Genomic DNA, 14551 nt, shown 5'->3' with positions numbered 1-14551 from the left:
CCAGAAGGCGTTCACTGGTTGTTATAATTGCATTTAATTTCCTCAAATTGGTACGAGTACAACAGCTATATAACTATTTTAATATTTTAGAGGATTGTTTTGTTCTTCATCATATTAAGTTTTCTTTTATTTCTGCTTTACCATAATCTTTTGGTGACTTGTTACTACGTTATGCACTTCTACTCCGATACTCTAGATGGCGACAAGCCTCTTCTCTTGCGCGTTTTAGCAAACCACGGCGAAGAAGAATAAAAACAATCGAGGAAGAGTAGGCCCAATTTGTTGATACTTTCCACCATGGCTGAATCCGAGTATGTCATGAATTTATTTACATCGCAGTCCATCTGTCTTTGTTTGTTCATTAATGACTTTGGATTTAACTTACTTTGATAAATACGATTTATCTGTTCCGTTAATGTTGATATTTCGACGATTGCTTAGTCAGAAAACCTGTTTTGAATTCAACATTTCACGTGTTCCTGTGTCAAGCCTCCGATGTTTTCCTATTTCGGGTGGAATGTCAGCGTGTGCAATATACAGCAACTATTTGTTTGACTAAATGTATGATTTGAAAATGAGTTATTAGTAGTAAATGGTGACTATGCTATTCTGCTAGCTACACTGATGATGGCAAATGCTAATCAGCGATTTTGATTGCAAATGTATGTGATCATATGTAATTCTTATTTGTTTCTTATCTCCCTTGTCTTCTTTCAGTTCAAAGAAAGTTATCAAGTTGGTGCCAGAATTTCTCTTGAAAAAGAGGAAAAAGTACCAAGCCATAAAAGCCACACAAGCCAAACTTGCACTTCTCGAAAAGAGAAAGGTAAGTGTGTTATTTTTCGTTTTGTAACTGTGCTCTTTGCAAATGCTTTTCACAATTTGTTTACATTTACGACAGAGAAAAATGTCAAATGTTTCCAAATAGTTTTTTTTGTCTGAAATGTAAAAAAAAAAAAAAAAAAGTTGCATTGACTTCCTCTAACCAACTAATCAGTATGCTGCAATTATCTGGATCAGCTTTTTTGTCATCTGATGCAAATATGAAAAGTGCATTGCTAAAGACAATCCCATATGACTTACACAGGTAATTACAGTTTATATATTTTATATTGTTTCAGGTCTCTAAAGGTGCGCCGATAAAGTTCAAGCGCTTGGAAGACATGTTGAAGGACAACCATAAGAGACTTCGTGATGATACTCGCATCCGTCGATTGGCAAAGAAACCGTGTGGCCCGCCGCCTCCTGAAAAGTATAAATTAGCCTTCGCTGTCCGTATTCGAGAGTGAGTATTACACTAGCCTAATTTTCTTCTTTAACGCGCAATAAATTCTCATTGTTATTTTCTTATTAGTATTAAAGGTATCAGTCCTCAAGTAATGAAGGTTATCCACATGTTGAGGGTGAGAAACATCTTCAACGGAACCTTTATGAAAATCAACAAGACGACTCTGGACATGTTGAAAATTGTCGAGCCCTATGTGGCCTGGGGGTAAGTATTACATCGCTGCCATTTGTAAATGTCTTATTTTCATATCGCAAACACTTCTTTACCAAATAGGTATCCAAACCTAAAGTCTGTACGTGAGCTTATTCTGAAGAGGGGACGGACTAAAACTGGCAAAGGAAGGCCGGTTCCTTTAACTGACAACACCTTCATTGAAGAACACTTGGGTATGTCAGTCTTCACTTTAAATATGAAAATAGCAAAACTAAGATAATAAAATGTCGATACTTAAAAGAAAAAATTAGTATTTGACATCTAACAGTTGTGTGCAGAGATGAACTGACTGCTCTATGGCTTGATTTTTAGGTAAATATGGAATTATCTGTTTGGAGGATTTGATTCATGAAGTTTACTCGGTTGGCAAGGCCTTCCGGGTGGTCAACAACTTCCTGATGCCTTTCAAGCTGTCGGTGGCCCGTCATGCCACCAAGGACAAAGTGGGTCTCCTCAAGGACCTTGGAAATCCTGGATTTCGTGGCGCAGACATTAACACCATCATCAGGCAACAGAACTGAGGAAAAAAAGACACAAAATGGACATTCGACAGCAATTTAAAAAGAGGATTACTGATTTGAGGGACAAATACCAACCATCACTATGTTGACCTCATTATTTAATGATGCTGTTGTGTCGTATTTGAAAATATGCCACTGGTGGGCGCTGTTCTGCTTGGAAGTGGTACTCATCTGTAGACTTGTAAAATAGTTTGTTTGAAATGATGAATATGCATTGCTTTGATATGTTATTGCACATTCTCTCAAGGCCTGTCAGCCCATTCATAAACCACACGACTGGTTTTATAAATGAAACAATGAAGTGTGATTTTTGAAACAATGTTTATAATAAAATTGTACACTATAATCAGCTAGTAGCCTTTAAACAAGGTGAACTCGTGTTAATATTTGGACTTAAATGTCACGGCGATTACAGGCGAAACATGCGTCATCAGTTTGAGGGGGCTACAAGTGGCAACCACTGCAGCTTGCTTGCAGGGGGTGGGCGACTTGTAGAAAAGATGCTCCGGTCAGAGTGAATTGAAATGGACGTCCAGGTGAGAGAAAAAGGGGAGTGATGTGTGGTGTCACAACGTTAGACCAAACCTATTGTGTCTCCGTCGTTGTCACGACATATTGATATGTCAACAAATGCGGTACGTCGCTTTGAACGACGATGGTTAAAAAAAAATAGATATGCTACGGAGACATTAGAATGGGCAGTCGTGGTGAACCAATGCGAAGGTTAGTAAGAAACACGACGGAATACTGATAAAACCTATCAACTTAGAAATACAATTAACCGAAGACTGTTCGTAACGTTAGCAAATGAAGTTGCCAGTTTACTATATGTAAGTGAACGCACCATCGCTCGCGTCAAGGAGAGTAGGCGGTCTCTTAACGTACGACCGCACTAACCTACCGGACCAGATTTTGACATTGTATTGTATTTTACCATCTTATGAAGGTAAGATCGTCACATTGCTTCACTGAATTGTCAATTTAGTTTCATTGAAATTGGATGGACATTAGAGACTCGGGATTGAATTCGTGTACTATGCACTACGGTTTAGCAAAGTTTGGTGTGGGTGATAGCACCACGTTGTTGCGCTGTCAAATTGGGTTTCATGTTTCCATTCACTACCGCTTGTCAAATTAAATTAACGTAGTCAGCACAAAAAAAAAAAACGAAGATGTGACTGTCAACTTAATTTAACGGTTATACTGGGTGGACCTTAATGAACGGTATGGCGAGCGCGTGCAGAATAATTAGCCTATGATAGCATCCGGTTTTGGTCATTTGGAAGATAACAGGAACACGTGATTCGTATTTAATAACAGCGTGACCAGTTGCGTTTATGGGAAAGTGGGAGTCTATAGTGCAACTAGCATGTAAAGCCTAACTGCATCACTGGAGACTGAGATGCCTGATCGGTCAAAGAAATGACATTTTGCAGTCTGGGTAATGTAGTTCTCAAATTGTCGCTTCAAAATATTGGAGTTTTTTCAGAGCACTAGGTAGAAGAGCGCGAAGCTTGAATATCTGACGAGCATATGTGAAATTAATGTTTTCAGTCAACTCAGAAATGTAAATGTTTTTGTTGATTGCTTTTAGTCAACTCAGAAATTTAAAGGGTGCGTATTATTGAAAAAAACAAAGTCATTTCTTGTGTATGTATTGCTGTATTACGTTTTCAAACAATTAGTGTTGCAATGTGTTACAGTGTTACAGTGTCTTTGTTGCGTTGCTTTGCTGATTTGTATCTTGTTACATCTATCTAGATTTCTGATAATTGGCATTATTTACAATGAATGTTTAGCAACCTTAATATGGAGATGATGGGTATTTTTATTTGGTGATTTGTCCCCTGAACGCACCACAAGAACTGACTCGTTTGCATGTGAAAGGAACTCATGATCAAAGCAGTCAAATTTTCTCAAGGAAAAAAATGGAGTGTAAAGTGTTCTGTAAGTCTTGATCACAAGCATGACGCATGCTGGATATGCACCTCCTAACATTTTTTATTTGTGGAGGAAAAAAAATGCATGCATCTTATTAAGTGTACAGGATATGGTGATACAAACAACTGGTCGAATCACATATTTTGAATGTCATTAAGCAAATTCTCAGATGCTTTACAAGGTGAAAGTGAGCCCGAGTGAGATGTTGTGACCTCCCTTGCTCATCTGCTATTATCACTTGTTTGGTATAATAATCACAAGTCACATGGCTCCACCAAGGACTATTTTTCTTTAAGTATAGTCTCAACAAAGAGTCATAAATGACAACATCTGACAGGTCATGGAGAAGGCGGGATTACAGAGGGACCTTAATTTGGCCACTACACACGATTCTGATGAATCATTCTCGCAATTTTGCAGCGTCATTATTGACAAGTCTGTCAATCTGTCCTCACTGACACGACTCTGTCACACTGTTAATATTAATGCTGTATTGTTGCTACAGTAATATTGTCAAGTGCCAGTTTTGCAGCTCCATTATGTAGCTTTCAATTCAATGTGATTCTTTCTTCTTCACATTTTTGTGTGTGTGTTGAAATACATGCTCAGCAATACTTGTTAAACCCCTGCTGATATTGTATAGCCATTGTCCCTCTGTTGCTAAGCAACCCCCATGCTGCTGCGTGACCTCATTGTAATGATTGATTTTCATAGGAATTTTTAATTTCATAGGTTTACATGATTGAAAATTAAATATATTTTACAGAAAAAAATGTATAAGAAAATAAGACATTTACAAATATCTGCTTTTACTTTGAAAATCTGTGATAATCATTTATCCACATTTATCTGACATCTTGCGCACCACTGGTAATCCTTAGCGTGCACCCTGTATGTGTTGATTACATGTGGAGTGACTGGCAGAACATTGGTTTCCCCGGGAAAGCAGACATTTAGACTGGAATGTAAGCAACTTTTCAAATGTTTCCCTGACATTTAGATTGGGTTTATGAACAAGCAACCTCTGTACTCAGCAAAACAGGGTCGCCTTGCTATGGGTCTAACTAAGAGCCCATGTGTCTTGCGTGAAAATTAATAAATAAAAACTTAACATAATAAAACAGTTTACTTTTTCTTTATCATTGTGGCCATCCAAGCTGTTTTCTGCAGATGCCCCCCCCCCCCAACCTCAGGTTGAAGACCTGTTGTGTGTACTAAGTCAGTGTGCCCCTATAAAAGCAATTCTCCCCTGTTGCGTTTCCCCGTTATGAAATCCGTACAAGGATGAGGTTACATTTTTACAAAAACACAACAAGGGATTTGGTTTTGTTTGCTTGAATGTATCTGTTACAAAATTGGGAAAAGATCACACAGGTATTGAATTTAAGTTTTCTGCTTTGTTGTATTTTGTCTTTTAGGCCAAGGAAGATTAAAGTTTGAGACAAAAGTGCATCTTCTATTTAGAATATTATCATTCATATGTGACATACCCCGTTAATGTATTTGACCTTAAGGGACACTTTAACCACCATCTCCAAACTTTTTCTTCCTTGTCTCCCTCCAGCTCTCTGGGTATCACAATGGGTGATGTGCAATCTTTAGCATTGTGATCACACCTAAAGGCCTCTTCGACGTCCTCCAGTCCCCAGACTCAGCAAATCAATCCGACTTCCAGAGTCACCATGGGGGTAGTCCGGATGCACTTCACCACGGTGGACTACGTCATCTTTGCATTATTGTTGGTGGCCTCAGCTGGTATCGGCTTGTATTATGCATTTTCAGGTGGACGCCAGCGTACGACACAGGTAGGCTTTTGTTTTTAACTTTTGCAAAAAAAAAAAAAAAGTTTTTAGTCTAATTGGAAACCTTTTTTTTTGTTTTCCTTCAGGAGTTCTTGATGGCTGACCGCTCAATGAGCTTGCTGCCTGTTTCGCTGTCACTTCTCGCCACTTTCCAGTCCGCTGTGGCAATCCTGGGTGCACCTTCTGAAGTCTACACGTTCGGGACACAGTACTGGTTTCTGGGCTGCTCGTACTTCTTGGGACTTCTCATCCCAGCTCATGTTTTCATACCAGTCTTCTACAGGCTGCGGGTTTCTAGCGCATATGAGGTACACAGGGTGGAAAACGAGTTGGAAATTATTAAAGGAAGTATGAAAATAATCATCCAAAAGAAAGAGCCATCAGCACTTTGTGATTAATCTCATATTTCAACAAAATGGATTTTGTTGAGAAAACAACTAATTTTACATTTATTAATATATTGGAAGGACACTAAGAACTCTCTAAAGTTTGTGAAAATACTGAAAATGAAAGTGTTAAACAGCATTTCTTTTGTGCATTTTTTTTTTAATGAATCACAATTTGCAGTGAGGTAAATAAAAAGTACAGTCCACATGGCTTACTTCGCTTATACAGTATAAAACGCTTAATGTCGTCTTCCTTCTTGTCTTTGTTTCCCCCCCCCTTCAAATCTTCCCTTTCTCTTGTGTTTGTCTTATAATAATCTCAGAGGTCGGCTTTCTTATCTGTCCTCTTAGCGATCTAATCATTGACATTGTAACAATCAGCAATAACATACAAGACTGAAGACTGTGCCGATTTTTTTTTTTTTTCCTCCTCAAAATCTAGGACACCTATCAGTCATTTCTAGTCAGTAGTGTACTGTGACCAAAAACATGATCTGGTTATCAATAACCATATATGACTCTGAGATTATATGTAACAGGCATTTTCTGTATTTGTTTTTTTGTTTGTTTTCTTTGATTTTATTTTACAGTATCTGGAGCTGCGTTTCAACAAGACAGTCCGTAAATGTGGAACTGTGACCTTCATCTTTCAAATGGTATTTTTATCTTTGGATATGTCTTTCTGGTATAATTGTTATGTTTGTGATTAAAAATTCAAATGTGAACAGTTAAGATTTTTGCATTTGAGAAACTGATCAGCTGTTTATTGGTAATTAATAATTTTCTTACGGAAGCCCGATCAAAGCATTAACTGTAAAGCTATAATTGTTCATTAATCACCAATTATTTGCAAATACTAATGTTTTAAAATGGTTTACCTTCTAGGTTGTTTATATGGGAGTTGTCCTTTATGCTCCAGCCTTGGCACTCAATGCAGGTGAGATTGAAAAAAAAATAATAAAATATATATATATATATATATGTTTTTTTTTTTTTCTTGTAACCACAGCACTACCTTTGACCATTAGCTGTAATTTATAGTAAATAACATGAATCTAGTTTTAACATGTATTTTAGGACTTTTTAAAATAGTACATTACACCAACTAGGAAAAGATTATTGCACTCACATCAACGTCAAGTCTCATGATTTGAAATGAAATGGCGGGACAGTACAATTATGAATGGATAATAAAAATGTAAATGAATTTCACCGTATATATTTTATGTATCCTTCATCAAATCATTTCAAGAAAACCAATTGTCTATCATACTTCACCAGAATATGTAGATGCAGTGGTAATAGTGATGTTGTATTTGCTTCCAGTCACTGATGTTGATTTATGGGGAGCTGTGCTTGCCATGGGACTCGTGTGCACTCTCTATACCTGTCTGGTGAGTCCGAAATTTATTTTCTATATTAACTTTTTTTGTTCATGACTAAAGTACAGTGTAACTGCTTTTAATGACTTTACCCTTCACCATAAAGCCAACAGGATAAAACAAAACATAGTAATCATTGACTTGACCTTTTTATTCCTCAAATTGTTTCTCAAAACCCAAAATTTGACAAGCTGTAAGATTTTGCTCCATGATTCCATGTGTTGCTAGAACTTCAAGGCTCAAGGATTGTCTTTTTTTTTTTTTTGTCCCTCAGGGGGGTCTAAAGGCAGTGATGTGGACCGATGTCTTCCAGACAGTCGTAATGTTTGCAGGGCAGCTGGCGGTTATCATTGTAGGTGCACATCAAGCAGGGGGCATGGCGGAGGTCTGGAGGAAAGCAGTGAACGGCAGCCGCATTGCAGGACTTGAGTGAGTCATAACTATGTATTGATTATTCCTCACCCCAAATTGACTTTCATGCAAATTAACATTGAAACACATTATAGTCTAAACCCAGATCCTTTGGAGCGCCATACCTTCTGGACATTAGGTGTGGGTGGAGTCTTCCTGATGCTGGCCTTATATGGGGTCAACCAGGCCCAAGTCCAGAGATACCTCAGTTCACGGACTGAGAAAGAGGCCATAATGTAAGTTTGTATTTTTGTTTTGTTTTAATAACACACAACTTTGTAAGTCATCATTTTCTTCTTCTCCGTATTGTCCATTCTAGGTCGTGCTATGTTGTTTTCCCATGCCAGCAGATCGTCCTGTGTTTAGGTTGTCTGATGGGGCTGGTTATGTTTGCTCGCTACGGAGAAGACAGCCCTCTCGATAAGGGCTACGTCAAAACAAATGATCAGGTAAAAGTATTCATTGTCTTATAGTTTATTCATATCAGTCATTTTCATGTTTGTTGTATCTTTTTTCCAGATGGTGTTATACTTTGTGATGGATGTATTTAAGGATCTGCCTGGCCTCGCAGGACTCTTTGTGGCCTGCCTCTTTAGTGGAGCGCTTAGGTAAATAACATTAATAGTACAAATATCTTCTTGGCTTTATAGTTTTTATTTTGATTTGAGATGATGAGTAGTTTTGCTTCTACTGTCTAAGCAAAATTTAGATTTACATATCAAATAAGGCTTTCTATTTGATGCGATAGCTTTGAAATGGTGATGGGTTGCCGGTCTCTTTTTTTTTTTGAAAGGGAAGATTGGAAAAACTGTTTCATTTTCCTGAATAGGCAAACAAAACAAAAAAAACCTGATATTTTTTAAAATATTTTGTTTTCCCCTCCAGCACCATCTCGTCAGCCTTCAATTCCCTGGCAACAGTAACTATGGAAGACCTCATTAAACCTCATTTTCCCAACATGACTGAGTCAAAAGCCACACTGCTATCCAAAGGACTTGGTAAAAAAAAAGTATTTTTTATTACTATAATCATTATTATGTATATTTATGATTTGTGGTTGTCTCTCACAGCGCTGGCCTATGGCTTGATATGTCTTGCCATGGCTTACCTCGCCTCCATAATGGGATCTGTACTGCAGGTAACAAAACATTCAGTACGAGGCTACTCATTCATATATTCTTTATCCTCTGTGAGGAGTCGAGCTGTCTTTTTCTGTATCGATGTCCATGTATATCTGTCCCCCTTCAGGCAGCCTTAAGCATATTTGGGATGGTGGGTGGACCTCTTCTGGGTTTATTTTGCCTGGGAATGTTCTTCCCTTGGGCAAACTCCATTGTAAGTATGAATTTTTGATTTCATCAATACTGTCAAAGTGATATGCAGATTCCCTCATTTTTTTTATTTTTTTTATTTGATGTTCCCAGGGGGCATTAGTTGGATTAGCAGCAGGTCTGGCCATGGCCTTCTGGATCGGCATTGGCAATATTGTCATGCGTATGCCTGCAAGTGTGTCACCAAACAATACGGTCACACCGTCGCCTTTTGAAAACATAACCACGACAGTCATGACTTCATTGGTCAATGCTACGATAACAAAACCAAGGTAAAGTCATACTTAGCTTTCTTACATGGAGCATCACAAAAAAAGTCTGATTTTTTTTTTTTTTTTTTTCCAACCTCTCAGGCCAACAGGTTTGGATGCACTGTATTCCTTGTCCTACATGTGGTATAGTGCTCACAATTCTACCACTGTGGTTGTAGTGGGACTGATCGTTAGCTTGCTTACAGGTAGCTTAAGTCAAATGTGGTCGACCTGTTTTATTTCTTTTCAAAAATGAATTTACTCAATCTACCAATTTCAGGACCAATGAACGAGAAGCAGTTGACCCCGGGAACCGTGTACCCAGTCTTGGGGAATTTGCTTTTCCTTCTGCCGCAACGCTACAAAGAAAAACTTTGCTGCGTCACTCCTCTACCGCAAAAGGTGTTTTGTACAAATGATGTCATTTGTCATCTTTGTTGATAGAAGGAAAACACTAAAGTGGTCATCGAAATAATTTGAATCCTTTATTTAATGAGCATTAATTTAAAAAAAAAAAGTGGCCATTTTTCTTTTCTTGTTTTAATTGGTCCTGTCTTTCTCGAGCAGCCCAACGAAGTCAACACGCAGCCTTACGAAAGGGCCAAGAAAGGTGCGAATGGAGCATCTTACTGCAAAGAGGACACCATCAGAGAAGACAAAGAAATGGAAAGTGACAGCGTGCAAACGGAAGATGAGGAAAGCAGGGCGGCTTTGCCATTGTGCAAGATGACCGCTCCTGACTGCCTCGAAGAAACGGCCCTCTAAGACTTGTCTTCATCTCACGCGGTCAGTAACTTTTTCCTAATGAGGAATAAATACACTAATCCACGACAATGACTACGTTTACATGGACAACATTTCTTCAATCCGATCAGAGTTTGGATTAAAATTATGATCGGATTTTCATGGACACTAAAAAATATTGCTTGGTCATGCATCACAGTCGATCGAAGCGAATCCTTTTGTCACGTGTCACGTGAATGCTGTTCCGGAAATAATAGTAGAAGACAAACATCACTACATCCATTTCTACATTAGGATTATTTCTCGTTTTGCACTTTTACGTTAAATTAATACTTCTTAGTGGAGCTGCAATTTATATTCCAGATTATGAGCTTCCGGGAATAACAGAAATACATAAACTGACATTACAGACAGGCTAGTTCCGAAATGTATTTTTTTGCTCGCCAATCAGATTATCAATTAACATCCACCTCACCCATTCATCGGAATGGGCTTGTTCCAATCAGAATATTCTGAACAGGGTGTGTACGGTACGCATTTTTATCCCAGTTCATTTTTTAATTCGAATCAATGTGTCTATGTAAACATAGCCGATGAGTAGTTGTTGGGTTTTGCAATAATTGAGCTAATGCGCTCTGATTTCTGTCACGGAAGAGTACCTTGTTTTTTTTTGTTTTTCATTTTGAAAAACAAAAAAACTATAAAGCGGCACCTTCCGGAAGTTGACAGTCCCCAGAAAGGATTCCCTTTCTGATTGCTCCTTGCGTATAGTCAAAGAAGCACTAGTAGCTGTTCTGACTTGACTTGAGAAATATTTAGCTCGAGAACAGCAAACTCTTTACAAGAGAAATATTATATGAGAGTAGAAAATAACAAAACAAAGCCTTCGTTCTTGTTCTGTGCAGATCTTGGTTTACGATAAGTGACGCTTAGCAGCTAATGTAGATGTACGTCGTTGGATGTTTGATACCCCCGTCCGTCTACGTGTTCCGATCAGTGCAGGGATGGTCTGAGTTAAATCAGATGAATACATTTCATCTTAAACTAAAAAAAAAAAATTCCAAACAGTGTTTTAGAAGGAAATGGCGTCTCATTTGTCTAATTTATCTTTATGTACGGCCGTACCTACAGAGGGGCATTGTTTGATAAATTAGAGAAATGATTAATTATTATGAATTCATATTGAACAGTAAAGACATTTGCCAATGAGTAGATTAAACTTGCTGTATAGAAAGATTATATCGATATTATTATTGTTTATCAAAACGTCAGTTTACGCCATCATTATTGATCAACAATTTAGTGCTTCTTGCGAGATAAGATTTTTCCTTTCTCCTTCGTTTACTTCTCATCATGGTTCTTTCAAACTGCTTTACCTCAAACATCTGGTTAAGTAAAACATTGGACGTGCACGCTCTGATTTATTTCACATATAGACAGTCGCACAGTTTAAAGTGCCTCCTTTGTTAATCACACTCAGTTGTCCTCATTTTATGAGAATGAGAATTGGAGTTGAATTTCAGGTTATTTTTAACTCAACCCCCCCCCCGAATGAAAACCTGTTTTGTACCTGTATTGTAAACTGTCATTGCCAGTATGTGACTAATTTTACTCATGTCTCAGTTTATTTGATTTTTTTTTTTCATCTTTTTTGGAATCAAAGAATTCTTGCTCATCCTATAGTCTTCTCATCCATCCATTGTCTTTGTTTAAAGTGAGAGTTTTATCGAGATGTGATAAACTCCACAGCCATTTTTAGTCACATGGCTTCGAATGATTTGTTTTAAGACTACAATCTGGAAAGAAAAGCGAAGGACTGAAAAGTTCATTTCGAACATCATTTGAGCCAAAAGAGAGTCTGGGTTGCCTTACACACGCTCCTTGTTGCGATGAAAATGGTTTTTTGTTCTTAAAAAAAAAAAAAAAAAAAAGCACAGTCCAGACAATCAAGGGGATGAAACCAAACGCAGAGGAGAAGCAGCTGAGCGCGTCTGGTTGGACCGTTTGTAGCCACACAAATGTTTTTGTCCTCCTGAAATACCTCAATGTTTCCAATGCATATAGAATACAAGGCTTGCCTATTTGATTTGTATTGATAGAGTATCTATTTTAGATCATATTTGTATATTTTTATAATTTCACAATAGGCCTCCACACATTTCATGAATTGAAATGTGAAATTCTATATGCAATAACACTTATTTGTATTTTTTTTTTTATGAATAACAGACCGAATTGGGAATGTAGCAGTCCATTAAAACAACAATCGTTTTAAGGATTGTTGTTTTCATAGTGCCACATCCCACATTCAGGATGCTGTGTTCATATTTTAATATAATTATTTAAATGAATCCTGTGTATGTAAGGAATCTTTTTTTTTTTTTCGATTGCGGATCCCTCATAGTACCTGAAATTACTTGAAGTGTATGTGCCTGTAATGTCACCTTAATGATAAATCCACTTTTACACTGTGAGGAAAGTGAACTGGAACACTGAAATTTGCTGGTATTTCTATTTTAAGATTTCTTGAAAAGTTTTAAGCACAATAAAGACATTCAGTCTAAGTTTAGTACTGAAACAGAAATGGATACATTTTACTGTCTAATACCGACCGGTACAAGATTCATTTCCAATTACAGGCAAGGCTGCACAAAAATACCACTTTGTGCAAGAAAAGCATGACACTTAGTAATTTCTGCCTTTTTAATAAATATTGTTCATAACAATATTTATTGTTCTGTGTATACCATTTCACAAGAGTTCTAACTTATGCATTCCAAAAAAATCCTTCCTGATGTTGGGCTGATTCCTCAGCTTTGGGTGTGCCTTTATTTTATTGAAACATCTCATTTGTTTTTTTGTGAGATCTTGAATAATTTTAAAATTTGAAAATATTCATGTGTCTGATGAGGAACAATAAGAGTGGCAAAAAAATGGTGTAGCCTTGATTCAATGGCAACTTTAAATCTTGATTTACGTTTCACTTTTCATTGGATGTATGTACAATTTTTATTTACTTGAATTGAGAGATTAAAGTGATTTTAAAGTCCTCACCTTCCTGTTGTCTGATCACTTTGTAGTTCTTTCTCGATATTATGCCTGCATAGACCTGCTAAACACATTGACAAGACTTTGTTCATATTTATGGTGTCCCACAGGGGTCAGTACTGGGCACCAAGTTTTTCTTTTTATACATAAATGACCTATGTAAAATAACTGATGGCGAATTGGCAATCAAAATGGCAATAGCAGCTCTTCAGCTGGCCCAAATTTATCAACTGAATCTGCTGGGTCCAAAAAAAAAAACCTACCAAATTTGCTCAAAATCCAGTTCTAGTGACTGGTTCATTGAGTATGCGTGCACTTGACCAAATCCATTTTTCAAAAGGATTTAAGAGAACTTCATTTCTTCTCCAGTTGCTTTTTCTCTTCTTCTTCTTCAATGTGTCATCCTTTTTGATTTTATGATTTTGACCTGCTGAATTACAAGTCCGTCGTCTTTATCCTATTTCAGTCATTTCCCTCACAAGTCTCCAGTGTATCCTCCCCTCTTCTTTCTTTCTTCTCCCAAGTCACCCTCCTTGTTCATCCTCTCCCACTGCTTCTGGCCATTTGGAGCAATGAGTCCAGCCAAAACAGGGAGTGTGGCTACAGAGCTTCATAAATCCACCCTGCCATCAACGTTCTGGCCATAATGAGCAAAACATAGTAAAAAATGTGGTTATTATCTACGAACATGAGCGGATGAGGGGGGTAGATGATTTGGACACGTTGTCTTCAGTATGATCCAGTTGGATGGATTGATGAGAAAAATACACTTTAAAGGTATCAGGCAGCAGATGGAGGTGCTCAAATGGACCACCACGAACTTTGTAATTTTTAAGGACGGAAGCTTTTGCAAAGAACAGGTTTCCATCTGTGCAGGTTATAGTGTTGTTGTTTTTTTAAAGTGATAAAAACATGTATGAATCCTGTTTCCAAAGAAGTATTAATGTCTAAATTAAATATTTATGTTTTAATTAAATAAAAATAAAAACGTGCTTGTAAAACATTATATACTATGTAATATTTTATTTTGAATTTATTTTTTCTAAATATACTCTCTTTTTGAATTTGATACCTGCAACCTGCTCAAAAAAAAAAAAATGCCTGGTAACGTTAGCATGCTAAAAAAAAAAAAATACCTGTTTGAAACGTTCAACAGATGAACAGGTTAATCGGAAACAGGTGAGCATCACCACTAGGTCGAGGACCAACTCCAAAGTTTTCAGGTAAGAAATT

At 37.3% G+C, this 14551-nt stretch overlaps 2 protein-coding genes across 5 annotated transcripts; both read left to right on the top strand.

Moving 5' to 3' along the window:
* Positions 1-166: 166 nt before the first annotated feature.
* On the top strand, positions 167-2368 carry rpl7l1 (ribosomal protein L7-like 1). Its single transcript, XM_085937324.1, has 6 exons — positions 167-311; positions 718-826; positions 1122-1285; positions 1355-1492; positions 1562-1674; positions 1814-2368. The coding sequence occupies exons 1-6, from the start codon at positions 298-300 to the stop codon at positions 2020-2022; spliced, it is 747 nt and encodes a 248-aa protein (XP_085793450.1). The 5' UTR covers positions 167-297; the 3' UTR covers positions 2023-2368.
* A 61-nt stretch (positions 2369-2429) lies between these two features.
* Positions 2430-14277, top strand: slc5a6a (solute carrier family 5 member 6a). 4 transcript variants are annotated; one of them, XM_085937322.1, is made up of 17 exons: positions 2430-2558; positions 5528-5768; positions 5852-6073; positions 6742-6807; positions 7037-7088; positions 7478-7545; positions 7808-7962; positions 8040-8180; positions 8264-8393; positions 8464-8552; positions 8830-8942; positions 9015-9082; positions 9193-9279; positions 9369-9547; positions 9629-9732; positions 9807-9928; positions 10094-14277. In XM_085937322.1, exons 2-17 carry the CDS (start codon positions 5646-5648, stop codon positions 10289-10291), a joined length of 1917 nt encoding a protein of 638 aa, XP_085793448.1. In that variant the 5' UTR covers positions 2430-2558; positions 5528-5645; the 3' UTR covers positions 10292-14277. The 4 variants fall into 4 exon arrangements, with proteins under 4 accessions (XP_085793448.1, XP_085793449.1, XP_085793446.1 ...); XM_085937323.1 differs by lacking the exon at positions 2430-2558 and adding an exon at positions 2599-2745; XM_085937320.1 differs by lacking the exon at positions 2430-2558 and adding an exon at positions 2810-2968.
* The last annotated feature ends 274 nt before the right edge of the window (positions 14278-14551 follow it).

This window comes from Syngnathus leptorhynchus, chromosome 18 (genome assembly GCF_054491065.1).
Source record: "Syngnathus leptorhynchus isolate UIUO chromosome 18, UIUO_Slep, whole genome shotgun sequence".
Taxonomy (NCBI): Eukaryota; Metazoa; Chordata; class Actinopteri; order Syngnathiformes; family Syngnathidae; genus Syngnathus; species Syngnathus leptorhynchus.
The sequence above is the reverse complement of the archived record's forward strand: the minus strand, read 5'-3'. Positions and strand labels throughout refer to the sequence as shown.

Coding starts and splice junctions, on each gene's coding strand:
- slc5a6a (XM_085937322.1), top strand. CDS start 5,646: ATGGGGGTAGTCCGGATGCACTTCACCACGGTGGACTACGTCATCTTT. Junction 6,074..6,741: donor GGGTTTCTAGCGCATATGAG/GTACACAGGGTG, acceptor TTTATTTTACAG/TATCTGGAGCTGCGTTTCAA. Junction 9,083..9,192: donor TAATGGGATCTGTACTGCAG/GTAACAAAACAT, acceptor GTCCCCCTTCAG/GCAGCCTTAAGCATATTTGG.
- rpl7l1 (XM_085937324.1), top strand. Junction 1,286..1,354: donor TTCGCTGTCCGTATTCGAGA/GTGAGTATTACA, acceptor TTTTCTTATTAG/TATTAAAGGTATCAGTCCTC. Junction 1,675..1,813: donor CTTCATTGAAGAACACTTGG/GTATGTCAGTCT, acceptor CTTGATTTTTAG/GTAAATATGGAATTATCTGT.